The following is a 27,269-nucleotide window of genomic DNA, read 5'->3' as shown; positions in this document are numbered from 1 at the left end:
GCAATGTACTGACATCCCTTTGTAAGTTCTTTGTTTCTGTGCTCACCTAGTTTCAGAGGTTCATCTGCCTATATGAGGTGAAATATGGAGCCCTTCTGTTGATTCATGTCTGAAAATCATGGCAAATGGTACATTTGGAATTTAGGCCAAATGATGAGACACTTTCCAATGAATTTACAACTGCATAAAGAGATTCTGCTAAAACAAGTTCTCTATCTGTTTTCACTGGCTATCTCTTAGAGGAAAATAAAATTTCCTGAAGTATACATTAAAAAGTATGTTGGTTCTCACACAACCTGTTTTGAAGCATAGGTAGCTATAGGTCCCACTCCCAGCATACAATGGGGCAACAGTCTATTCCTGTTTACTACTTAAAAGTGTTTTCTGCTAGGTATGGCACATGCATGCGCAAACACACACTCCTATACAAGCCAACAAATACGATAACAAATAAAAGAAGATAAAATTGTACTAGCATAAAAAAATGAGACTCAATATCAATCAGCTGTTAGGTGATTTTATCAATAAGATGCAGGGATCGTTCCAGGGAGTGTGAAATAGTTCAGTTAGATTTACCCTGTCTTTCTTTGTATTAGATATCCTAAAACAAACACTCGTGTATGGTTTGCTGTGCAAAAAGCATCACCTTTTTCTTCCATTCAGACCTCTTTCTCTGCCAAGATCCCTGTAAGTAGAAAATGACAAAAATTTATGAGGGTTACATCCAAAAGCAAAGGCCTGGGGCATATTGTTGGAAAGATAAAGACTGTTCATCTGGGAGTTCTCTGTTCCTTTATTACCTGAGAAAAGATGGAATAGTAATTGACATGTGGTTCTTGACAGATGTTGACAAGGGAAAAACATGTAACTAAGCCCCTTGGAGTTTTTGCAAAGGGTGATTATGATGCTTGTCTCCATGTTCCACAACCTCCAGAGTGCAATCAAATTTCCCCCCTTACCCTAAGTGCCAAGCAGACATCCATGCAGATGTTATAGGACTATATCAGCATCTGGCCAAAGAATAGAATTCTCTCATCTCACATAAAGGGCATACACAATAGAGACCACTGAATGTGGAGTGAGTGCTTTGATACATTCTATTGTTAATCTCTCTTGAAATAGATTGATTGCTGTGGAGGAAGAATTCGCCCAAAATTTTCCCTTTTCACTGTCAGGGCCTGTATGTTGGCACGCACCATAATATTAAACAATTTATTGTTTTGCTCCAAAATTATATCCATATTTTATTTGATAAAAGAGTAGGATGATATCAATATTAACAAATATGTCATTAGAATAACACGGCATAAGAATAACAATTAGATTTATAAAGGAAATGTTTTCTCTATATTTGCCAAACATCCAGATGAAAAGTTGAAAGACTGTCAATTGTGCAGATGTTCTAAATATCCAGATGTTATGCAGAGAAGATATTTGGCAATAAATGAAACTTCTTTTCATCCGTATGTTTAATTCTAGTTTCATTTTATAGAAAATTGTAGAATAATGGAAATTACAAGCATACTTCAGTTTTTAAAAATAAAAGTAGAGCAAAATGTAAGAATACTCTTCTTGTGTTTCTTTTTAGTATGTCTGCAGTAGTAAACTGAGAGTTCCCAGGGTTTTAAGGAAAAGGAATTCTTCATAATTAAAAAAAAGAGAGAGAGAGAGGGAGACACTGATCTGATTTCAGTAACCCTGAACTCTTTTCTCACTTTGTATTACTTTGTACCTTAGTCGAATGGCTAAATAATATTCTGAGGTGGTTTGTTTCCTCCTTATGTTTTCTAGTCCCCCTTTCCCAGCGGTGGGCTCCAGCGGTGGGCTCTGTAGTCATCAGCAGAGAAGCAGAGAGGGGATATATAGGAGGGGTTACATATGAGAGGGAAAAGCAAGAACAGTTCCAAGGCTTCCTAAATTTGGTTTCCAAAAGTTTAAGTTTCGAAGAAAGCAGTCATTCAATACAGAGAAAATGAAGACAGGCACTCTTCCTTGCATACTTAAGTTTGTGGAATAATGCAAACACTGAAATTGAAGAGTGTACTTAGATATTTTGCTATCATGATTGTGTCCGTCAGCTTGGGTGGCCTTTAGTGTGCATTAGGAACAGCCAAGTACAAAATCTCCTGGCAACAAAGGGTTATTTCTAACTCACATTGAATGTCTGCCCAGAGTCCTCACTACTGGATATCCAAGCTGAAGGAGAGGCCTCTATCTGGAATATTGGCTTTCTTATGGCAAAGTGGGGGAAGAGCGATGGTGAATCACATATCTGTTCTTAAGGCTTCTGCTTGAAAGTGACCTATGTCTCATCTACTAATACACCCTTGGACAAAGTGAGTAATACAGTCAAGTCTGGTATCTTTGTGTAGGAAATATAATCCTGTCACTGGAAGAGACTCCACTGGGAGCGACCCAGTAGGGAAGGGCCGTGAATATTTTTACCTCAGTATGACTTCTCACAATTATCTTTTTAAGCATGTATTATGTAGATTGTGTAGATTGCTGGATTAGATGTGTTAAAATAGTTATTCGCTTAGGTTGTTTTCCCTTTGGAAGATTATAAAATATGAGAGAAAACACTATTTCAGACAAAGAGAAAACAAGATGAGAATAAAGGCAGTACTGGTTGTTTCTGGATAGATATGCAGTATTGTACTTATAAATCTTATAGAGAATGAGAGCAAATTCATGTTCAGAGTGGAGAACAAAGAATTCAGGAAATTTATCTCCGTCTAGTCAACCTGAAAAAAGTTTGTGAAGGAACAATTTATGGTATAAGATCTCTTTAAATGAAGAGTGAGAGGGGGAAAATAATAAATAATAACTAATATTTGTGTGTCCTTTTACAACTTATAACTGTTATTTAATTTAATACTTACAGCAACCACTTGAAGGAGATATCATCACATCTACTTAGCAATAAGGACTCTGAAGCTCAAGTGGCCTGTATTTTTTATTGGTCTATGTTTTCAGAATAAGTGTCAGAACCAGGATTAAACAATCTGCTTTAATTTTATACATTCTGTGCTTTACAGACTGAAAAGAACAAGTGAGAAAAATCACCAGGTGCCCCTTGGGAGAGGCTCCAAAATGCAGACACAGACTGGAAGCACGTGGCCTGAGCACAATGCAGGAGTCTGTTGGTGGGGCTCTTCTATGACAAAAAATGAAGTGAGGTTGTCTGGCATGTACCACTTTGAGTATTTTGAAGCCCTTAACTTAACACAGAAAGAAATACAAGGATTTACTCAAGGAATATTTGTCAATGACCTATAAGCTGGAAGACAGAAGAGCTAGAGTATTGCTGATACAGATTATGGTTATAAAAGAACTTACTTGGGCCTAAAGATTAGATGTAAAAACATCTTAATTACTGAATCTTGTTGTCCATCTCCTATACAGTCAACTCCCTTGGGCTAGGAGGATATTAAGTGGAAACGGGTTCTCTGTTCTCTTCTGAGAAGGAACTTATGGTTCTTATCAGTGGAAAGAGGCAGAGTATGGCTGCATGGTTGAAGAATGCAGTGATGCTGTCCACATCCTGCTGGAGATGACAAGGAGGGATGCTGCACTGGGTTTGGTTTCCATCTTAGTTTAGGTCTTCTGAGAAGCAGTCACCAAGGTGACACTGTATATGGAAGACATTTATTTGGTAAAAAACCTATGATGGACAAAGGGTAAACAGGGAGAGAATCAGACTATGTTGCAGGTCTTGCACCTGGGAAGGATGAGTGGAGGAAAGCAAGAGGAGTGGGTAGAAAGAATCTCAGATTATAGTGTAGTTCCAGGAAAGTTTTAGTCACATTTGAGGACTTGGGAAATTTTCCAACCAAAATGGCTAATCATAGGAAGTCTCTGTCCAGTAGGAATGAGTTAGGAATAGTCTCCTCATTCTCCTTAGGAATAGTTCAAGGGCACCCTGTGGAAGGTCTGGCCTCAGTGTGAACACAGTAATAGATCTAGAGGAGTAAGAAATGGGGCCAACAGTCAACTCTGTGGCCAACAGCAAGAGATAAGTCCTAGGACAGTCCACCCCTCATACTGCACAGATCTACTTCTCCATTTAGGTTTTGGAAAAAGTTCCTCCATTGTTTCCATGGCCCTCTATTTATTAGGAGAAACACAGAGAAGCTAATGGGATATATCAGTGTTCTCCTCATGGTAGTTAATCTCAAGGCTCTAACTGGTATTCATTTTCTTACCCCTCCATTATGCTTTCTAAATTCCCCTCCCCCTCTGCTACCATCTTGTAATGTTTAAGTGCCTTACCCAGTAGTGTTACCTAAATCTTTATTCCTTAAATGTTCTGACCATTGGCCATCATGTTTTTCAGGCCAGGTTGCTGCACATTACAGCAATGTTAAGCAGTATAGGGGGGCAAGAAGTATTTGTTAGTGCCCAAATGGATCACCTGGGTTCCACACATATTCCTCCCTGACTCTATCATGTAACAGTTCCTCTACCTCCTCCTGTTGATCAAGGTATATTACCCTATTAGTGACCTGCTGTGGTCACTCTTCTTCTAGCTTGCTGGTCCATAGCACCCTGGTAGCAGACATAACTTTCGATAAATATATCCTTAACCTTGCAGAGTTTCTAGTTGTTTGAAACACAAAGTCCCCAGTGCATTACTTGGAGGGATGGTAAATCGATCACTTTTCTGGTCCTTGGTTCCAAGATCCACACATTCTTCCTACTGGGAATAGAGAACCATGAAGAAGTTTCTGAACTAGTGCACACACTGCATCCTGAAAGATAGAACCCTATCCACCCCCCCCCACCTTTTTAAAACTTTATTTATTTGAGAGAGAGAGAGCGAGTAAGAGAGCACAAGCAGGGAGAGCAGCAGGCAGAAGGAGAAGCAGGCTCTCCACTGAGCAAAGAGATCAATGCGAGGCTTGATCCCAGGACCCTGAGATCAGGACCTGAGCTGAAGGCAGACACTTAAAGACTGAGCCACCCAGGCGCCCCCAGAACCCTGTCCTTACAGAGAACTGTCTCTGAGCTGAAGCTTCAGCTGTGCCTTGAGAAGGTTGTTCAGTTCTCTCTAAGGCTGGCTGCTTCTGGTTAGTGTAGTATATGATAAGACCAGTAGATCCTCTGGTTATATCCTGTATGTCTTTTACATTGAAGTGGTTCCCCTGGTTGGATGCTATGTTGTCTAGGACCCAAGCCTCTGAATCAAGGCATTCCGTAAGTCCCCACAAATCAGGGCTGGCTGAGACTCTGAAGGCAGAAAAGGCAAACTTATACTTGGAATAAGTATCTATCCTTATGATAATGAACCACTGGCCATTCTAGGATAAAAGGAAACCAGTGTAGCCAGTCACACATTTATTTATTTATTTATTTATTTATTTATCTTAGTAATTTTTTCCCACTGGCCTCTTAAATGGGAGTCGATGTTAATGGGCTCATATATAGCCTCCTCCACTACCATGGTGGCCCCTCCACTCATGGACCCATGTGTTGGTTTATGGAGTGGCCAGTGACAAATGATGGTCCAATATCAACCAGACAAGTCACTTTATTCACTTGGTTGTTCAATGCCTTCACCATGATAGATGTTTTCTGGTGGCCATTAACATATAATACAAAAATCACACCTTTGCCCACTTTCATATGTCTCATTCACATGCCCTTCCTCACATCTCCTTCCCTTTAATTTTCTAGTCCTTCTCCTTCTAAGCCACTGGCAGTCGGCCACCACCCAGCAATCTAATGATCCACTTGGGCCACCTCCTCTTGTACATTAAAAGGATAGTAAGGTGCCATGCTTTCGGCTCTGTCCATTGGGAAAGTTCTTTCTCCCCCATTATCTTTTAAGGCCACCCTTGTCATTGTCCATGTTCAGCTTGCCCCCCCCATATCAAACTATGTCATAATTTGACCTCAATGATTTCCTCAATCCCAGACCTATGTACACCATATGCCCTAAATATGAAACAAGTCTTAAAAAGACTTTTCAAGACGATGTTGTTCATGCTGTACCATACAAGTTACGTATTTTCTGTTCTTACCCTCATCTTTCACATTTATTCAATCCCTCAACAACTAGAACTGTAATTCTAATCAATAAACAGGACGAACCCATATCGTATTCCTAGATGCCAAACTTGGCAGTATTCAGAAATATCTTATTTGCAGGCACACTTACACTTTTGCTCAATGTTTGAAAAAGCAAATGTACATAAACCCAATCCCTGCTTGCATGGATGTCTTCCTCATTATTTTCCTACAAAATACTTCATCCAGAAAAGCAGGTAACTGAAATACTCCCCCGGGGAATAAGGGAACATCATTGTCATTTTTTTTTTAAATGAATTAAACAAACCATCATTGGAAAATCAACTATTTCTGTGATATAAAATGTTTTTAAGAATTAGGGATGTTGAAGCATGGCACAACCCAGTCACCTTCATGTATTTCAAAGACTGATGTTTGCACGTGCAGTTAGACTTGTTCTGAGTTGTTTCAGTGTGCAGAAACAGGAAGTAGAAATTACAGGGAGGCAGACTTGTTTTCAACAGAAATAAAGTTTTTATAACAAAGTTATAAAAATTGGAATGGGTTGTATCTAAAGGTAATGAGTGTTCAGTGGAGGGTTACATGTTGATGGATCTACCAAGAGGTTACTTTACTAAATTTTAGGAATATTTTAGATAGGATTCATATACTAGTTGGGAGAGAAGTAGAGAGATCAACTCTGAAATAATCTAAGAAAAAGGAGTGCACAATGAGAGGGACGTAGGTTTAAAGCAAAACCTAATGGCAATGTCAACTTTGTCAAATAACATCATTTTCTCTACTATAAATAAGAATAATAAACTACCTACCTTGCAGGGGTTTGTGAAGCTCCAATATAATAAAAATATATGTGTAATGGGGTGCCTGGATGGCTCAGTGGGGTAAACCTCTGTCTTCAGCTCAGGTCATGATCTCAGGGTCCTGGGATAGAGCCCCGCATGGGGCTCTCTGCTCAGTGGGGAGCCTGCTCCCCCCCCACCCGTGCCTATCTCTCTGCCTATTTGTGATCTCTGTCTGCCAAATAAATAAATAGAATCTTAAAAAAAATGTGTCTAATAAAATGTCTAGCACATAGTTGTGTTCAGTGAAATTTTTTTTATTATGCTCTGATTTTATGTAGTTACACCTCTGAAGCCACCAACATTTGACACTTTTAGTCTATAAAATGGTAATTACATGTGATTTAAACAGATATTATTAACAAACCTTGATATCATTACCCCTTACCTCCTGAAATTTATAAGGTTCAGATTTAAGATCTGATATTTACATATTAAAATCTCTTCATTGCTTTATATATATAAAGATGCGTAGCATGGTGATTTAGATGGAGAAGTTTTCTTTCTGGAAGATTTAATATTGTAGTGAGATAAAATGTACTTTAATTAGTCTATCCATTTAATGGACTTCCAAAAAAGTTTCACCTTTCTTTTGGTGGAAATTGACAACGAATCTAAATCATATATGGACAGGCAAAAGACCAAGAATAGAAATAACAATCTTGAAAAAGAATGAAGTAAGGAATCTTACATCGCCAAACACCTAGACTTATAAAGCTTTAGGAATTTGGCAATTATTTAGAACTTAATGGAGTAAGAATAGATAAAGCTACAACAACAACAACAAAAGCATAGCATGGTGATTTAGAGAGAAAAAGTGTCCTTTTTGATTTTGTGCAGTTCCAAATGCTTACACTGACCTCTGATCTATGGCATACACCTTGGGAGCAAAATTACTGGATTAGACAGAATTCCAAAACTCATGTGGCCTGGAAGGCCATGTCAGATAGTTATAGGTAGGGAAGCATGGATAGGTAGAGAAGTCATTATATCTTCCACAGCCCAGCCACATACTCTGAGAATTAAAGCAGATACCAAGGAGAGATTAGGCAATTGTGTTAACTGACACTATTCTTACCAACTTACTCTCTGAAAATAGATGAGAATAAGGGGGAGAACTCATTGATATTCCTGCAAATCAGAGAATCCTTGTAAATTGTGGCATAGTGTTAGCAAGTATTGGGGCTTAAAATTTGTACTCCACCATAGTTTAGAATTGCAATTTTCTATCATAAGTACTTTCTGCTACTGAAGTCACATGGGTCCACTTGAGACGTATGCATAAGCATATTTTAAGATACTCTATTTCCTGACATAAGTAAGTGTTTGGTACTTTAATTATAACTCATCAAGAAAGACCATCTATTTACCTGTCTGTTGATCAAAATTTCTAAATTATGGAGGGAGGAAAAATGTGAATGCCAGCTGTACTTAAAAGAAATAACAATAATTTACCTATGCAAGAAAATTACAGAGTACACATAATAAGCTGTGGCGCATAAGACTCTATAAACCAACTGGATATATCAGTTATATGATTATTCTAGAACTTATATTTTTCGCTATTCCTACTGAAACAAACAAACCAAAAAAAAAAAAAAAAGCCACTATCTCAATTCTTTGGGTTAAAAAAAGTACGTAGTAGTAAAAAAAAAATAAAAAGCCCTTAATAAAAGTGACTAATAATAACTAATAACTTCTACCTTAAATGATCATTTAAACTATATTCTCTTCCTGCAGCAGTGATAGCTACCGTAATGGTTCCTTCATACTTGGAAAGACAAAAGAAAAATGGCTTGTTTTTATAGGACAAGTACTTAAGCACAGGTCTGAAAACTAGAGTTTCTATCCCAGCAGATCTGAGCAGATTCATCCTGAAACATTTTTTTTTTAATTACCCCATAAATCAAAGCAAAGATTAGGATGAAGTTCTATGAATCAACATCAAGGTCATAACCTAGGTCTAGAGAAGTTAAAAAAAAAAAAAAAGCCAGGAAACCAAAATCAGCGCAGCAAGTTGTCAGTCTAAGAACATGGCAGATGGTTAAAGTCAGAAGTCACGTAAGTAGCTAAAAGAGCCAAGGTCCAAACCACAAGGCAGAAGTTATGAGAAAAACACAACTGGGCTCCAACCTCCAAGCTGGGAATGGAAGCCAAGCAGAGGTGTCTCAGCACAGAACCCAAAGGGCAGTTGTTGAAACAACAGAGCTTTTTTGTTTCCTGCCCTTTTAAAAAGGCAATAGAAGATAATTAAGTCTGTGCCGCTCTGGCGTGATCAAATTAGAGGCAAGTATGGTCTGATTGAGAGTTTGCACCTGTCCAACAAGATCTGGAGACATTCTGATTCCCTGGAACATGAGAGTGTAGGCAAGTCAGAAGAAATCAGCCAAACTGAATGCTCTCGAGCTAACTCACCTTGGCCAGGTGACTTTTTCTGGATGATTTCCTTATTTTCAGGACAGGAGAAAGACAACCAGGAATTTGAATTGTTATGCATGGCAAGTGCTGACTTCTTTTAAATAACATTTCCTGTATTATGTCTAGTTAGTGACATTAAGGACCTGGATCCAGTCGTCTCCTCAGGGAAGTAGAATAGGGGCCTGTTTTATCCCTTTGATTCAAACCAACAAGAGAAACAACAGGTGAAGGGGGAAAGTGGTTTAATTGAATGGTTTATAATTTTGAAAAACTCCGTAATGCTTGTCCATATTCCCCTTAGCACACATTTTCCGCCTGCCCCTCCCTCTTCAAGATTTTCTACTCCTATCTTTAGCCTTTGCAGAGAGGCAGGGGCGTGGCAGCCCATTGTTCTCCTGGGATCCTAACAAGACGGAGCTCCAGTTAGTGGGCTCCCAATAGACCAACAAGTGGAACTTCTAACACTTCCCCTGAGTGGTCATATTAAGCTAATGATTTTCTCTGACAGGAAGCTTTTTTCCTGATACCGTCTGAATTTTCCACTTCCTAACTCCTCTTTACTGTTCACTCCCATGGTTATCATTTTGTGCACTGGAAAACAATACCACCCTCCTCATTAATTCTCTATTTTTAGACTCGGTTTAGTCAGTCTATATAGTCAGATGGTTTATATTTAGTTCCTCTTAAGTGCTTCCATTAGTCACTAAAACTCGTCATTCCCTTAGTCACTTTTGTTTGTTGGTTGGTTGGTTGGATGTTTGGTTGGTTGGTTGGTTTTCAAGATCCTTGGCTTAAGAATTAAAACAGCATTTCCAGGGGTACCTCATAAGGGTGGGACCAGAAACTTTAGTCTATAGACTGAAAAAAGTTACTTATTCTTTGGACACAAATCTAATTTTTCATTCTTTTTCAAGCCATATCTCCTTTAGTCGTGGATAATTAGTTTTGAGTTCCTTCTATCAGTGATACCTTCTTATCTGGGAGAAGAGTTTCAATGCTATGTTGTTATCCCTAAAACTTAGCACCATGCCTGGCACACTGCTGGAAATCAAGATATACTTGATAAATGAATGAATAAATAAATGTTTTAAACATTACTAAGAATTATTTCTGAAGGCAATGGAAATTTCTGAATTCATTTTTTTCTGAATTTATAAAATATTTCTATTTTTTCCTGTTTTTTCTTCTTTAATACCCCTTAGTGTTTTGCTTCTGTTTATATATTATTAGACTATTAGAGAATAATTTCATTCTGTACAAGAATTTATGTGCATAGTTTTACATAACATTTGTTGAGCCACATGTCTTGAAGTGATTCTTGCCATAGGATTTCTAACTTGGTAAGTGACTTAAAAATCATCCAGTCTCATTCCAGCACTTTATAGACGTGAAACCTGACACCTAGAGAAGATAACAGACTTCTCAGATTACAGGAGATATGATTATGATTCAAAAGTTGTGTACCTATAATTTTCCCTTTTGTTCACACTTTATTCTTGTGCTCGAAGATGACTCTGTGTCATAATGGTCAACTCTTTCACATGACTCCAACACCCATTTTTTCTCTTACTTTTGGAAATGTAGTTCCTGTTTAAAGGGCTAATCTCTATCTGTGACTTGAATTGGGCAAATTGCAGACTCTCTGGCAACTCACTGCTGATTCCTACTGAGGTTTCCCAGGATCTTGAAGCTTATAATTCTAAAGAGATAGAAGTTGACTTCTCGGAGTTTTGAGGTCCACTGTAGGTCAATAACCAGCATCCATCTGAAGTTCCTAACTGTGGAGTCTCTTTGCTGCACAAACCTGTTTTCTTGGTCTATTTGCTCTTTTGCTCCTGAAGGGAATTTTAAGGTTGGTCACATGGTGGCGCTGTAGCTAATGGGTTTTCTTGTGTATTTTTCCATTGCCTAAGTTTTGTTTTTAAATTACAGATTTAAATATGTGCATCTTTTAAATTCAGCTGCAGGTGAAATGATTTAATGGCTCTTGACTTCTAGATTAATTTTAAACATTAGAAACATTGTAAAAACAGACTCTTGCTAATAATGATCATTATCGTAATGGCTGGAGGCATAATCATTTACCAACATTAACCAAGTGATTAAAATCCATCATGAGTTTAATTTGAAAAGATTTAAGTTCCTTTGCAATAAATGGCTAATGATATTAGCTCCATCTCGGTGAGGCCAAAATTTATCATTATATGACTTTGTACTTCCACTGCTTGTTAGAAACCCACTCTTGTTAACACAGGTCATATTATGCCTGTTGTTTACCAAGCACGTGGCGTTCCCTATATTGGTACTGAATTGGGCCATATGGTGCACCACGTACAGGCAATCATCACTCTTTTATGGCCCTGCTATTTGATAATTTATTATTTCACAAGGCAAGTGACCTTAACAGATGTTAAGATTAATTACCATGGTCAGTAAAACCTGTAGGGAAGGGGAAACATGCTGGTTTTATGGCTCATTTTTATTAAAACTAGATATGATATTCATAATAATTAGATTTTTTAATATAATATTTTCCTAGCTTTGACTTTAAAAAGTGTCTAATCTAATATTTCACAGTAACTATCCAGAAATATTCAGTGTCTACTGAGAAAAGAAAAAGAAAAAAATAAGATTCAGTGCTAAATATATTTCCACAAAGAACCTGGCTCTGAACTTTAAATTTTCTCACCTCCTCATTATTTCCTTTGATGAATCATGAATAAAATCTTGACACTGAAGGGAACACTACCTTGCAGATACCCCACAAGGATAATAATCCTCCACAACAACAAAAATAGAGAAGGAAAAAACCCACAGCAAACAATGACTACCCCAAACTTTGGCAACATGGAAGGGAAAAAAACTTATTTCTTAATGGTTACTGTTTCATTTCCAGAAGTTTTCTCCAGAGAAAACAACCAAGTAAATATCTCTCCTTGATTAAAATTAAAGATTAGCCTTCCACAGGCTCACTGTCAATGTTAGCTGTTTTCCTGCTCAAAACAGGTCGATGTTATTCCCATTTTCCAAAGTGCCAGAGATCCAAGATGGAGAATGAACAAGCTCAAGATTCTTAAGTGAGTGGGTTGAAGTCGTGTCAATTGGCCAAAAAATGCTAATGTGAAAAGTAAATATGTGCTCTCAGTTTCTAAACTATGGTTCTTTACAGTGTTAGTCTGTAAGTAGGCTAAGAAGGTTCAGAAAGGTAAGAGGTTAAGAAAAAATTTCCCCAAGGAAAATCAGATAATTTAAAACTCATACATAGAATTTGCTATGATATTTTAATGAAGGAAGAAAAAATTTTAGTTAAACGACAAGCTTTGATAGCTTTCCTGAGCTTAAGCTATTCATTCATTCATTCATTCATTCACTTATTTATTTAGAATTGCCGGGGAGTACCTACTCTACATAAGAAGCTGATGTTAGGCATCCTAGGAAGTCAGGATTTCCAGGGCAGACACTAACGAGAGCAGTCTTACAATTCCTTCCCCAAATACTTCCATTATCTCCCTAAGCAACCCATCTTTTTGTTAAGAGCAAAGACAAAATTAAGAATTTAGCATCTCATATTAGAATGGAAGCAACCATAAGAGAGAATCTATACAAAAAAACTGAGACCCAAAAAAGCAAAAATACTTATCAGATAGCTCACAGCTAGACGGTAGCAAAGGGAAACTGCATACAAGCCTTTGGGAGTTCATCCCGTTATACAGCTTCCCAAAGACCTCTTAAACCTTCCTTTTTGTATACTCAAAAGAGCAATTTTAATCCCCCAAACCTACAATAAGTGTGTGCTGAGATTGATTTTTTTTATATATATATATTTTTTATATCAGAGAGGTAACATAATAGAATGTTATAGTGATTTAAGTTTGCATTAACGTCCATCTCAATACAAATATATAGTGAAGTTTTGGTTTATGATTTGAAGATATGAAAATTGTGCTCCCTTGGTTTTAAGGGGCTTCAGTGATGACTTTAATGCTTTTATAGAGTGAAAATTTACCCTTTTCAAATACAGAAAAGGAGGCAATACATCCTTCTATAAGAATTAATGGCTAAAAATTTGTCCTGTAGTTACAGATTTATTACCCCTAATAAAATTTCTAAAAAGTGCTTTGGTTGTTGTTGCAGTTATTAAAAAATTCTTTGCTCTGGTTATTTAGCACCTTTTAGCCAATAAAAGCTTACAAGTCCTACATTTCTTTCCTTGCTTAAGGTGTTTTTAATAATGATTTTAACATTTTAAAGTAACTTAAATACTTTAAAATAATTAAAACAATGTATGAAGATGATATGGAAATGGTAGAAAGACAAAATCCAGAAGCTGTGCAGCGAAATGGAGGCTCATGATACACAGAGACAGGTACCCAGCTGCCGGTCCATGAAAGCTGATGTGTAATGGTCTGATCACTTATCTGCTTAATTTCCTGCCAGCCAGACATGATCACATCAATTTCCTTTACAAGCAACTATTACACAATTACCATTTTGAAGGAAAGCAAAGCCATTTTACTCTAAACACACGAAGACCCTGAGTTCACTGAGTCCTGCTGTGGGGAAGGAAGAATATCACTGACCGTGTTTGGAGAAGTTTAATTTTGAAGAGTTTGGAGCACCCCATGTTGTGAAAGGTATCTCACAAACACCTCAAAAATGTCAGAAATTAAAACACATTTTTGTTTTGTTTTGGTATTTTATGGAGAGAAATGTTGCCAAGGGAAGAGAATTTAGTAATTTTTTTTTTTTTTTTTAAATCCCCAAAGAGAAAGAAAGTCTTTATAGCTCTACTGCTTTCCTCAGCCAGGGATAACAACTATATGTTTATTCACTCATTCTTCTTTTAACAATTCTTTGCTTTTCTTACTCATTTTGCTCCATCTCTAGAGAAATTATTGCTTACATTTGCTTGGGTCTGAACATTACATAAATGGATTCACGGTTTCTCTTCCTCGATTTGCTTCCTTCACTCAGCATTATGTTTCTAGGTTCATTCATGCTGACACATGAAGTGTGGGTCTTCCCTTTGCATTGTGGTATAATTTTCCCTTGCGTAACTCTGGTAAAATTCACTTTCCACTCTATGAGGAATGCATGTTTAAGTTGCTTTCAGCATTTTGTTTTTGTGGACAAAACTTCTATAGAGCATTCTTACACATATTTCCAGATGTACATGTGCAATGGTTTTTCTAGGTTATATACCTAAGAATGAAATTGCTGGGTCAGAAGGTATTTTTTCCAAAGTAGTAACAATTACCAACCCTCAAGCAAATGTGTAAGAGCTCTGCTTCTCCAACCTTGTCAAAACTTGATATTTTCCAATTTTCAAAAAATTTGGCCAAAGAGTTAAAAAAAAAAGTGGGTATTTCCTTGTGGTTTTAATTTGCATGTCTTTGATTTCTAACAAAGTTACCCATTTTTTTTGCCCAGTTCCCTATTGCATTATTCATCTTTTTCTATTGATTGTAGATTTTCTTTAAACAGTCTAGATTCTATTCCTCTGTGGCTTATGTGTTTATAAATATTTTCTGCTGCTTTGTGACTTGTATTTTTCCTTTTTTAAATGGAATACATTATGAATATTTGCTGTTAATTTTAATGTAGTCAGAATTATCAATCAGATACTTTGTAACTTGTATTTTTTTCTGTCATCCTTAGGAAATTTTTCCTTAACTGGAACTTTAAAATAAATTCTATTTTTTGTTTTAATTCTAAAGTTTTCACTTTCACTTCTAAGTAATTAATCCTTTGGAACTGATTTTTTTTTTAACATTTTATTTATTTATTTGACAGAGAGAGTGAGAGAATAGACGCAGGGTGAGCAGCAGAAGGAGAGAGAAAAGCAGGCTCCCTGCTCAGCAGGGGGCCGGATGTGGGACTTGATCCCAGGACCCTGGGGTCATGACTTGACCCAAAGACAGACACTTCGCCGACAAAGCCACCCAGGTGCCCCTGGAATTGATTTTTAAGTATGATGAAAGGAAGGGATGAATTTTTAAATCTCTACGGAGACCTCTAACTAATTGTTCCACTTTGTTCTAGAGCTTTATATCTTTTTGATATTATAAGGAAAGATATTATCGGGTTAGAATCCAAAAGAAATATTATAGGGTTAGATATGATAGTATAGGGTTAGAAACCAAAAGAAATCTGATTTATAGGAATTCAGCTCTTTCAATGCTAGGGAAATTTTGGAATAAGAGAAGCTGGGTAAAGGAAATAAAATGTCTTTATTGAATCCTTTCCCCACTTACCTGTACTGCCAACTTGTTCATAAATCAGCTGTCTTTATATGTATCAGTCTGTTTCTGGGTATTCTAAAATCTTGTACCCATTTACATTAAAAAATAATATCAACCACTAATTGTATAATATGTAGTGTTCTATACTCTGATGACACAGCAGTGAACAGCAGTAAGAAATCCCTGATTTTGTGTAGTTTATATTACAGTGGGGAGACAGAAGATAAAGGGATACACAGTAAAATATATAGTATGTCAAAACGTTCTAAATTGTGATGGATAACTCTTTACTGAAAAAGGGAAATCAGAAGAGTGGTGGGGTGGGGAGAGAAGACATTGTTATTTCATGTAAGAGTCCTCACTACTAAGATAGCATTTGAACAGAAACCTAAAGGAGGTCAGGTAGAGGAGTGAGCTCTGTTGATACCCATTATACCAATGATAGGACATGAGCTGTTGACCTATTTGTCCATTCCTGCGTGAACCTTACATTGTCTCAATTTCTGTGGCTTTATAAGAAATCTTAATGCTTACCCCGAGTCTTCTGTGAGTGTCTCTGAGCTTCTTCTGTTCTTGACTAGCCAATAATATGACATTGTATGTATATACTACATCTTTGGATCCATTCATCTGCTGATGAGCATTTGCGTTATTTCCACCTTTTGCCCATTGTAAGTAATGCTGCTATGAACATTGGTTCATGAATCTCAGTCCTTGCTTTCAGTTCTCTTGGGTATATACCTAGGAGTAGAATGCTGAGTCATATGGTAATTCTAGGTTTAACTTTCTGAGGAACTACCAAACTGTTTCCCGAAGCAGCTCAACTAGTTTTCATTATCACTGGCAACACAAGCAGGTTCCAATTTCTCCACATGCTCACCAACACTTGTTATTTTACGTTTTTGCTGTTGATGTTGTTTGATAATTGCCTTCTAAATGGATGTGAAGTGATATTTCACTGTGGTTTTGCTTTGCATTTCCCTAGTGACTAATGATGGTGAACATCTTTTTTATGGGCTTATTGCTCGTTAGTACATCTTGTTTGGAGAAATGGATGTTGAAGTCTTTTGCCCACTTTTTAAAAATAGGGTTGATTTTTTTTGTTATTGTTATTGAACACTGGGTTCCTTATATATTTTGGATATTAATCCCTTATCAGATACATGATTTATAAATATTTTACCTATTCTATGGATTGTCTTTTTACTCCTAAAATAGTGTCGTTTGATGTACAGAAGTTTTTAATTTGATGAAGTCTAATTTACAAGCCATATTACTTGATATAATAAATCCAATGCCATAAAGATTTTCTCCTGTTTTCTTCTAAGAGTTTTATTTTTTTAGTTCTAATGTTTAGATCTTTGATTCATTTTGTGTTCATTTTTGTACCTGGTGTAAGGTATAAATGATATATTTTTTTAAAGAAAGCATTTTCTAATTCTTGATAGTATATAAGTACAAAACCAACATTTAAAAAATTTTCCCATATTACATATGGAAAGTACAAAATCATAAATATACAGCTTAACAAATTTTTACAAAGTGACCATATCTGCATAATCAACACCCAGGTCAAGAAACAGGCCATTTACCAAGCATTCCAGAAGCCCCCACAACCCTGTACTCTCTCACAAACACTACTCCCTCCAAGAGTAACCAATATCCTGATTTTTTTATTTGATACATATATATATAGTGAAAGGATTCCAATATCCTCATTTCTAATATCACACATTATATTTGCTAGTTTGGAAAGTTACAAAAATGAAATCATATTATTGTTTTCTATTTTTATGTTAAAAGGAAGTATACTGCTTACATACTAAACAAAAGTTTGATTTTGAAGACAGTCAGTTCTTTCAAGGCCAAGCAAATCTATACGGAAGCAAAAGAAGATGGGAAAAGATTTCACGGACAGATAGATCTATGCCTGAGTCTCTCACCTTACTTTTCTTGCAATCTCCTGATGCCCCCTACACTCTTGCTATTCTGAACTGCTAAGTCTCTCTGCTTCTGTGCCTTTCTATAGATTACTCCACCTCTGCCTGGAATGTCCTGCCCTCTTCCTCCTTCACCTAATTTAAACACATAGTCCAACTCTGGCTGCAGCCTCATCTCATTCATCTCATTCATCTCATTCCTAGGGGAGGTGCCCATCCTTTGTGCTCTATGATCACATTTTAGTCATTGCTCTGGTCTCTATTGTAAATGCCTGTCAACTTCTGTATCTTCCCGCCTATAAATTAGCAACTTGAGGCAAGGACTATGTATTCTTTATCATGGTACTGTGGACATCCAATTTATATTTGTTGGACAGATGAATTTTAAATCTTCGACTTTTTATACATCCAGGGTCTTACTGTGATGACTGCCCATTGCCAAGTTAAGAGGTGTCTTAAAGCCTGGGGTTCCTATGTACTTAGTGCTCTTGGGAGTTGTCCTCTTTCTGTTCTGGTCTCACTGGTACCTCTGCAGTTGCCATTCTTTGTAGCATTTAGTATTTTCTACCAACTTCTGATTAAATTACCATAGACTGCCCCCACCCTGTGCTTAGAAATCTAAGGGTTAAAATAAGAAGGAATTCTTGAATTCAGAAATGAGTGCTTCTGGCAATGTCCCTGCCTCTCTGAGACTCTGAAACCTATTTCAGGTAGATGTATGGGATGGAAAGCCTGTTCCTTAATTAGGGAAACTTTTCATGAGTTATAGGTGCTCTTATATTTTATTGCTGATAAATTGAGAATGTCCCAAATTTCATTCTTGTGCATTATAGAATGAGTACGATAGGTCCTTTCTTTTTTTTTTTTTTTTTTTTTTAAGATTTTATTTATTTATTTGACAGAGAGACAGAGATCACAAGTAGGCAGAGAGGCAGGCAGAGAGAGTGGAAGGGAAGCAGGCTCCCTGCTGAGCAGAGAGCCCGATGCGGGGCTTGATCCCAGGATCCTGAGATCATAACCTGAGCCAAAGGCAGAGGCTTTAACCCACTGAGCCACCCAGGTGCTCCTAGAGTGAGTATGATATAATAGCTTTCTTTTTCCTGCCACATTACAGGGTAGACTTTGGAGCCTCATTCTTAGCATTTCTGCCTTATAAAGAGCATAAAAACTATACTCCTTATTCCAAAAGATGAAACCTTTTTTTTGCTTGTCTTGCCAGGCAACTAGTATAGTTAGTATAATTTTTCACCATTTCTGCCTAATCCAAAGCATCTACATGCCTTCTTTTGTCTCCTTATTACTGCTGCAATGCATTATTCCACCAGGATGTTGCAACTCTGATTTTTCTTGCTTCACTAAAGTGTGTGATTTGGTGGAACTGTATCAGCAATGACATCACCACCACATTCACTTTGGTGGTTGGCATCTTAGATTATCAATGGAAGCATTGTGAAAAACCATGCAGGATCAAGGTCCGTTTTGTTCAGAAAGTTTGTATAGCACTTGGGTGGAGAATTCCCAGAGACCATGCTTAACAGCATGTAAAGAAGCTCAAATATTATGTTCTTAAGTTCAGGACTATTATTAAACACCCAGCCTCATTTCTCTTCGGGGGTTGGGGTTGAGAAGAAATTGACACCAAAACAAAGATAAAGGATAGAATACATTCTCTTTAATGATGTGTTACATCAGATAAAGGTATCTGAGAACTAATAGTTCTCAATCTTGGCAGGCCACTGAGTTTCAAATACACCTATTGAAATGATAGGAATGAAACAGCCCTCAAAGCCTTGGTAGGTGATTTGATGCAGTGAAATGCACATGTTTCTCTTACAGATGTGCAAAGATTAAGATGAACATAAAACTTACTGAGGAGATTAGCTTCAGAAATTGACTAGGGATCATAACTCTTTAAAACTTCAGAGGTATCTTTTAGCCTCAATCTTGACAAATCCATCCTTTTGTATCTTTATTAAATCTACCAGACAATGGAATGGATTATGGATGGAAAAGGAGTTACCTAAATGTTTACGTATGGAAACTGACACAGGACCCACCTGCTCTGAAATATCTCCTTCATTACCTGCAGAGGAGGGCCTGGAACTTCCAGCCTTTGAGACTAAGATTCCTCCAAGGAACCAAAGAGTTCCTCCAAGTGGTTTCCACTAGAGCATTAAGAGAAAAAATAAGAGGGCATCAGGTCTAGCTCTCTCATATCAAAATTTTAATAATCAGCACATCAATGTATTGGCTTTGGTTTGGGATGGTTTTAGTTTTTAGTCTAATTCATTGGCATCACTTGTCATTTTGGAAACCAGAGAAAAATACATGTAACAGAACAGTTAATATTGAGTTCTTTCACTGCTTAGAAATTTGTTCCACTTTTCCTTGGGATAGCACTGACACTGAAAGCAGTCTTGTAGGAGAAAGAAATGCGGCACTCCAGATGCACCCGTGGCACAGAGCAGGTGAGGACATTGTTGCTGGGAAGGAAATGTAGAAGGCAACAGAAATCAACACTGTAATAATTGGGAGAAAAGAATCTGAAGAGAGAGCACAATCCTTGGACTGAGCTGTGGGACCTCAGGCATAATGCTAACCTTGGCGTTTTTCACTAAAATGGCTTCTATGTCCCACCAACTTTAAGGTGAAATCCTTTCTTTCTTTCTTTCTCTCTTTCTTTCTTTCTTTCTTTCTTTCTTTCTTTCTTTCTTTCTTTCTTTCTTTCTTCCTTCCTTCCTTCCTTCCTTCCTTCCTTTCTTTCTCTCTCTCTCTCTCTCTTTCTTTCTTTTTTAGAGAGAGTGTGTATATGAGGAGGGGGAGAGGCAGAGGAAGAGGGAGAGAGAATCCTACACAGGCTTTGTGCTCAGTGAGGAGACCAACACTGGGCTGAGATCACGACCTGAGCTGAAATTAAGAGTCAGAGGATTAACCAACTGAGACACGCAGGTGCCCCTAAGGTGAAGTCTCATAAGCCCCTTAGTATGCTGAAGGAGTTGTGGGAATAGTGATGTTCATCATTTTTCTGAGGAGGCTTTTTGATGACACTGCCTCAGGCATTTGGAAAACAAATATTTTAATTTAGGATTTAAGCTTTAATCAAACTTTTGGAATATTCACCAAAATTATAGCTACTTTTAATATAATTGTCTTTTCCTATCTCTACGTTGACTCAAAGGTCTTGATCAAACTTGCAAGCCACTTGCAAGTGTGTTGTACTGAATTCAAATGCTGAGTTAAATTGCTAAGTCTACAAAGGGGGTTCTGGAACTCTCTGAAGCCTTAACATATCCCTGGGTGGACTGATCCTTTTGCATAGGCTTCCCAGGCAGGAAAATGTGTGAAGCCAGAAATGGGGTGTTGCCATCTGAGCTCTTTATCTTGCTTTGCCTCCTTTCTAAATATAGTCCTAATCTATTGAGCATAGCATAGCTCATGTTTCATTTCAAGGGGTTGCTTTTTCCTGAGAGGGAGATCAGTCTTCCCCGGCCCCCATCCCCAACCCCACCCTGCCACCAGCACAAGTTATAAATCCAGTTTTTCTTGTTATACTTTGCAAATTTTATTTTAACCTTTTAAAAATGAATTTCACAGTAGTCTCAATTAAATACATATAAGGAAAACAACACATCTAAGTCTGTGACTCCTAACTAGGTAACTCATAATCTTCCTTCTTTCAAATAAACATAGTCCCAATTTATTCTAGCTCTTCCGAGAGAAGCTACTAAATAAATCCAAGAAAGCTTAAAGTGCCTTAGCATATCCATTTTATGCGGGGTTTGTAAAGGAGCTTTCAGCACTCCTGATAGTCTTTTTGATCTGTACTATCAAATCAACCTCCCCCTAACAAAAAATCCAAAAAGCTATAGTGAATTCATTCAGGGCAGGTGTGGGTGAGCAGCCAGAAACTCAACACTTGTGGTTCAAAAATACATGTCAAATTCAACCATTTCAAAGGGGGTAATCGCAATTAATAAATGAAAATTTCTGAAATCTAATAAACATATATATCACTTAAAATAGCAACTAATGTTAGTAACCTGCTAAATTCCTAATTCAGCTTTTCTGTGTATCCATGACCCTTTTTGTTTAACAAAATGGGATATGGGGAAGGACAAAGAAGTGAAAAATCAGGACCTCAGTTAACTTCCTAAATACTGACTCTGTGTTTTTCTTTAAACATCTACAGAAGGCTCTATATGCTAGATTTAAAATTGATGATCAAAAAATACAAGGCACTGTGAGTTCCTCCTCCAGCCTGAACGCACATGTACATAAGAGAAAAAAGTCATCAGAGACCACACACGAAGATGTACTTACCTGTTGGGTATGCCAACCATGAAACTGCTGTCACCTGTGACTCCTGTAATTTAGGGGTCATGCCTTGGATTCACTACATTGCTGTACAGGTCGTTTTGCAAGAATGGATACCCTTCTTAAGATAATGTAGCCCAACAACCCAGCAGACATGACTCTCAGAGGCAGAAGATGAAGCATGCGGCATTCTGGAAGATAAGACAGGTCAGAGGACTTCTACAGAGTGATAATGATGATAAGGTCAACTACACACCTCAGCCTTGATGATCTGTCCTTTCACTCTTGAAATCTGAAGTTACATTTTCACTCCATAACTCTGGGCTCACTATAACTTACATCTCCAGAGAGATGCAGGAAATGAAAAACAGGGTTCCCTGTGTTCTCAGAGCCGATAAGGTGGCTCTGAAAAAAAGGTAACTTATCATTTGAGCCTGAGAACAGCATGGAGGTTGGTCAAAGAAGGTTAATTTAATATGCTCTACCAGTCATAGCCTATCTAATCCTTTTTTCAGTGATTTTCATTGCCAGTTGGTAAAACCTTACAGGGGAATTTGTTGCCTAAGTTTACAATGTTATGCCTCTTTTAGTTTTATTAAGACTATTCCCTTCAGGCAGCAAGAAAGACTCACAAATTCTCCAATTCTAGGACAGAATAAACAAGCCTATTTCAATCTGTTGTTGTCCTGCATTATTTCAGAGACTTCAACAGTCTCGCCTTTAAGTTCATATTTTTGTTCCACCCAGCCCCCTTGAAAGTCCCCTACTCCACTGAGAGTTGAATTCACCCCTCTTGGGCTCCTCTTTGGCTGGGTGTCACACCAGTGACAATTTAATCAGTCAAATCATCTCAATGCATGCAAAACATGAAGTACATATAATGCAGCTTTCTTAAAAAGCGCTACAGGTCTCGCTAGTGAGAGGAGGGTGTGGAGAGTGGAACAGGAGGGAAATGGAAAGTAAAACCTGAGAAGGAGAAGTGAAGCAGGAACCTGGAATGGAGACCGGGAACACAGACCTGGCGAGAGCAGCACGCAGGGACAGGTGTGGCAGAGGAAGGTGCAGGACCTCAAAAACCAGGGAAGTGTGGAGACAGAGGACCAAGCTCTGTTCTTGATGGCTGTGGGGGAAAGGAGAGAAAAAAAACCCAAATATTTTCAGTTGTATTTCTCTCATGTGCTGAGTGTATGTTGCTTGGTAGTAATTCTGTCCTATTTTAGGGGTGTTCAGATGTATTTGTCACCCAAATGTGTCTCAGAACTTCCTGGATTAACAGGAAAACTACAGCCCCCTCACATGACAGACTTTTGCTCTGAACTTCCACTGGAGTTTCAATGAGGGTGGGGGAGGATATGTATAGGTGTGTGTATATGCATGAGGGATATCCAGTATCTTCCAATGATCTATTTGGTGCACTGGGTCTGGACATTAATAGGTTATATTTGCTGAGCCCAACGGAGCTAGGTTCTAAGTTTCCCTCTTCACAGAGATGATCTTACCCAATCTTCAGATCCTAAGAAAGATATAGACATTTACAGACCTCCATTCCGTAGGCCAGTAAACTGAGGCTTGGGAAGTGCCATAATATTTCCCAGCTGGTAAGTTCTGGAGCCAGATTCCTGTATATCGAAATGCAGACTCAATGAAAAGTATATATTTGACTGATTTCTGTCTCTGCCCTAGTACAGCATCAAGATGTAAGTTAACAAATGTTTGACAATTTTGTAATCAAATTGGCCATCTGTTCATTGTTAGAAAGGGTTTTGGATTCTTTTTAATTACTTAGTGACCATGTTTCCTGACACATTAACATCTTAATAAAGCCAGTGATTTCCTGACCCTTCTTAAGCAGAGTGTGCACTGTCTTTTAGAAGTCCTTGGAGAATCAAAGAAACAGTGTCATCTCTAACAAGGGCCTCTGTCTAAAAGGGCCAATTGAGATCCATACTTACAAGCCTGGTTTATTGAATTCCTCCTTTAATAACATCTCTAATGTCATCATCTAAGGACAATTGAAAACTCCATTCTTCATTGTAGGACAGTCCTTTTTCTCACTCTGGTTCATGTGGCCTGACTGGGCATAGTGCTCCCATTGAATTCAAGAGAGGTTTAATGCTTAGATCATTCTGAAAAGTGCAGAGTAAGATTAAGAGCTGAACATGATTCAATAGGCAGGAAGTGTTTGAATCTGAATTGGAAAAGTCTGCCATATTCTCTCACACTCAAACCTATGCATAGCACTTACATACTGAAAAAAATCCTGTGGGTGTTTTACATCTACGATGGTAATAGTATGTTTAATCTTTGCAAAGGAAAAAGAGAGAGGGGATTTTTAAATCCCCCAAATTTTGACCTTAACAGACTACTTAGATTACAGTGCCATTGGGAGGGCCTTATGCTAAGTGAAGTAAGCCAGCCACAGACAACAAACACTGCATGGTATCACTACTTTGTGGAATTTCTGAAAAGCCAAACTCACCTCAACAAAGAGTAAAAACAGTCCCAGTTGCCAGGGGGCTGCGGGGAGTGCAGGCAGGGGGTGGGGAAAAGAAGGAAAGATTGATAAAAGAGTAGAAACTTGCAGCTATAAGATGTGTAAGTTCTGAGGACCTAACGTGAAACATAGTTACCATAGTTGATAACACGGCATCCTATAACTGAAATTCGCTAAGAACTTAAATGTTCTGACACATGCAAAAAAGATAAATATGTGAGGTGACAGATGTGTTCATGAGATGGAGGATCCTTTCACAATGTTTATCATCATGTATCAAATCACCCTGATATGCACTTAACTATCTTACATTTTATTTTTTGATTAAACTGCAATAAAGCTGGGGGGAGAAAAAGCACCACCACTATGTTAAAGTTGAACTTTTTGCATCTGAACTTTTCCCTTTGGTCTGAAAACAGTATGATTTCATGGTATGGACACTGGATTGAGCAACAGCGGATCAGGGTGTTAATCCCCACAAAATAGATTGTGGTCCCAATCCCTTGTGAACTTTTCTTCTCTGGACCCAATTCTGTTCATCTGCAGTACCACCATACTCATTCATTCAGTCAATCAACACAAATTTATTAAATGCTTATTATGAACCAAACCCTGGATGTTGGGATATCAAGAACTTAAGAGAGAGTTCACTGCCATCCAGAAACATACAGTTTAGTCAGGGGGAGAAAACTTAAGTGATTGTAAGTCTGTAATTCTAGGCGACAAGTGCAGAGATGGAAACATACGCAATGCTCTGTAGCAAGACTAGGAAAGAAATCTAGCCTAAGTGTGGGTGGGTGAGAATGAGCGAGCAAAGTGCTCCAGAGGAGATGAGTGAGAACCAACAGAAATCCTGGAAGACTGAGAACAAGTCCTCTAGATAAAGAGAGGTGGGAAGGAACAGGTGGGAAAGAAGGGATAAGGGTATTTCAGGAGGAACAATGTAAAGACTGGGAATGAGAAGACCGTAGTATCATACAGAACTGCAAGGAGTTCAGAAAGCCTGGAACTTTGTGGGTGTGCAAGTTGTGAAGGTACGGATTGTGTGTGCATGTGGCCTGGCAGGTGGAGGTGACAGTGGAGTGGATCAAGGGAAAGGGGGAGAGAGGAACTACAGAACAAATTAGGGACCAGTGGATGGAGAATCTTGAACATGAATATCCTGATCCAACAGCAGTGGGGAACAAGGAAAAGGTTTTAAGGAGGGGGCTGACATAATTACATGACTACTTTTAAAGAACATTCTGGAGACAGTGTGGAGAATAATTTATGGGAAGCAAACCCTTGAGCAGGTTTGATAGGAGGCTATTACACTGATCTAAGCCTGTGGGCAATAGAATCACCCAAAGGGCTTATTAAAATAGGCAATGTGGGGCTCGAGCCCCAGCGTTTCTGAATTAGAATGCACTGAGAATGTGCATTTCTGACAAGTTCCTAAGTGATGTTGATGCTGCTTGTCCAAAGACCACACTTGGAGAACCAGTGCCTGAGGCAATATTCATTGCTAATTGTAAAAATCTGGGATTCTTCTTTATTAAAAAGCAGGGTTTTTTTTTTTTTCCATGACTATAGATTTTTGCAACACACTCATTGTATTCAAAAGCACTTTTCATGAGATGAATGCGGGCCTACTGATAAATCAAATTCATCATCTTTGTCCTAGACCATTCTTATTTGTTTCCATTTTGTTTCTTCTATTTTCTCAAGTTGAATTTTATTTGATACACCAGAGAAAAGTCCCATGGTACATCCAGTAATTTGCAACAGGATTAAAAGGCTGAAATGCCACTGCAGTTGACTAAATCCTTTGTCTGTCTGAAATACAATAGACCAATTGAAGGCTATAATATTTGGGCTGAGATTTTAGAAATGAAACCTTGTAGAAGAAAAACAGTCTTATCTGCGTTACATGGTTTGAAAAACCCACTCCTCCTATTTTAAAGCCAGGGAGAGAAAAGGTTATAACTGCAAACTGCATACACACTCATAATCACAAATTCCTTTTCTTATCAAGTATCTAGGATAAAAACACTATACTAAAGAGAAACAATGTCTCTTCAGAGAAAAAAAAAAAAAAAAAGGAACTCTGTTATTTCAGAACAAGGCCTGCATGTCCCTAAGTCTCAGTATAATTGAAACAAATAAGTTCTGTGTTAAATTTTTTCATCTGAAGGACAATGAGTTCGTCAAGCCACGAGGCCGTTTCTGCTTAATGGTGGACTATTCTTTCTGCGGAAACAGTTCGGCCGCACACTGAGTCTGTTACTGTTGTAACGCATACCCATCTCATAAGAAAGATACGGTCTAAACAGCCTACAGATGATTTACCAACACCATTCTATGTGAATTCTCTTTCTTTTATCAATGTAATACCTGAGATGCAATATCACTAATTCTTTTATTTCTCAGTATCAGCTGTTTTTTTTTCCCCAGAAAGTCTCGTCTCATTATGTTTGTCCAGATTGTCCCACTTTCAGTTGATTAATATCACAGTTCTGTTGAAAATGCAAGGATGACTTTATATTACTGAAAAATGGTAATCACCTGAATCTTAATAGAAGGCTTAACGCAGCCAGAATAAGCAATGAAAGGGACTAATGATGCTGGTTCCATCAATCCAGGCATTCTCTCTTCGCTAAGTAACTCTGGTGGTGAACTCACAATTGGTTTCACTAGAAAGGATTACAGCACCCCAAGCAGTAGGCCATAATTATAATTACAGGTGTGGCGCAGACTGCAGGAGCAGATGAGCTCATAAGGAACAAAGATTTGCTCTGCTGGATAGTTTATCTTCAGGAAAGAACAAAGAACAGCAGCATAAATGAGTTACCATGTAAACAAATTGAGCAATCACTAACAGACAACAGAGTGTGTGTTCCTCAGCCAACACATACACCACTCTGCTACGGTGAACCTCTCTCCCCTGCCTCCATCCATTCCCTGGTGGAAGTGAGTTTTGCTTCTCTGTACTCTCTTGACCTCCAGTTGGTGG

The 27,269-nt window shown here is 37.9% G+C and overlaps 1 protein-coding gene across 1 annotated transcript in view; it reads right to left on the bottom strand.

Moving 5' to 3' along the window:
• Positions 1-503: 503 nt before the first annotated feature.
• The window catches only part of LOC309844056 (uncharacterized protein), an 82,409-nt gene continuing 55,643 nt past the window's right edge, over positions 504-27,269 (bottom strand). Inside the window, exons 4-7 of the mRNA XM_082690220.1 lie at positions 22,802-22,903; positions 21,790-21,974; positions 19,527-19,634; positions 504-685 (exon numbers count right to left, since the gene is read on the bottom strand). Of these exons, the coding sequence (XP_082546346.1) occupies positions 21,847-21,974; positions 22,802-22,903 (230 nt within the window). The 3' untranslated portion in view covers positions 504-685; positions 19,527-19,634; positions 21,790-21,846. The remainder of the gene's footprint in view (positions 686-19,526; positions 19,635-21,789; positions 21,975-22,801; positions 22,904-27,269) is intronic.

The sequence above is a fragment of the Mustela nivalis genome, assembly GCF_964662115.1.
Source record: "Mustela nivalis genome assembly, chromosome: 11".
Taxonomy (NCBI): domain Eukaryota; kingdom Metazoa; phylum Chordata; class Mammalia; order Carnivora; family Mustelidae; genus Mustela; species Mustela nivalis.
The sequence above is the reverse complement of the archived record's forward strand: the minus strand, read 5'-3'. Positions and strand labels throughout refer to the sequence as shown.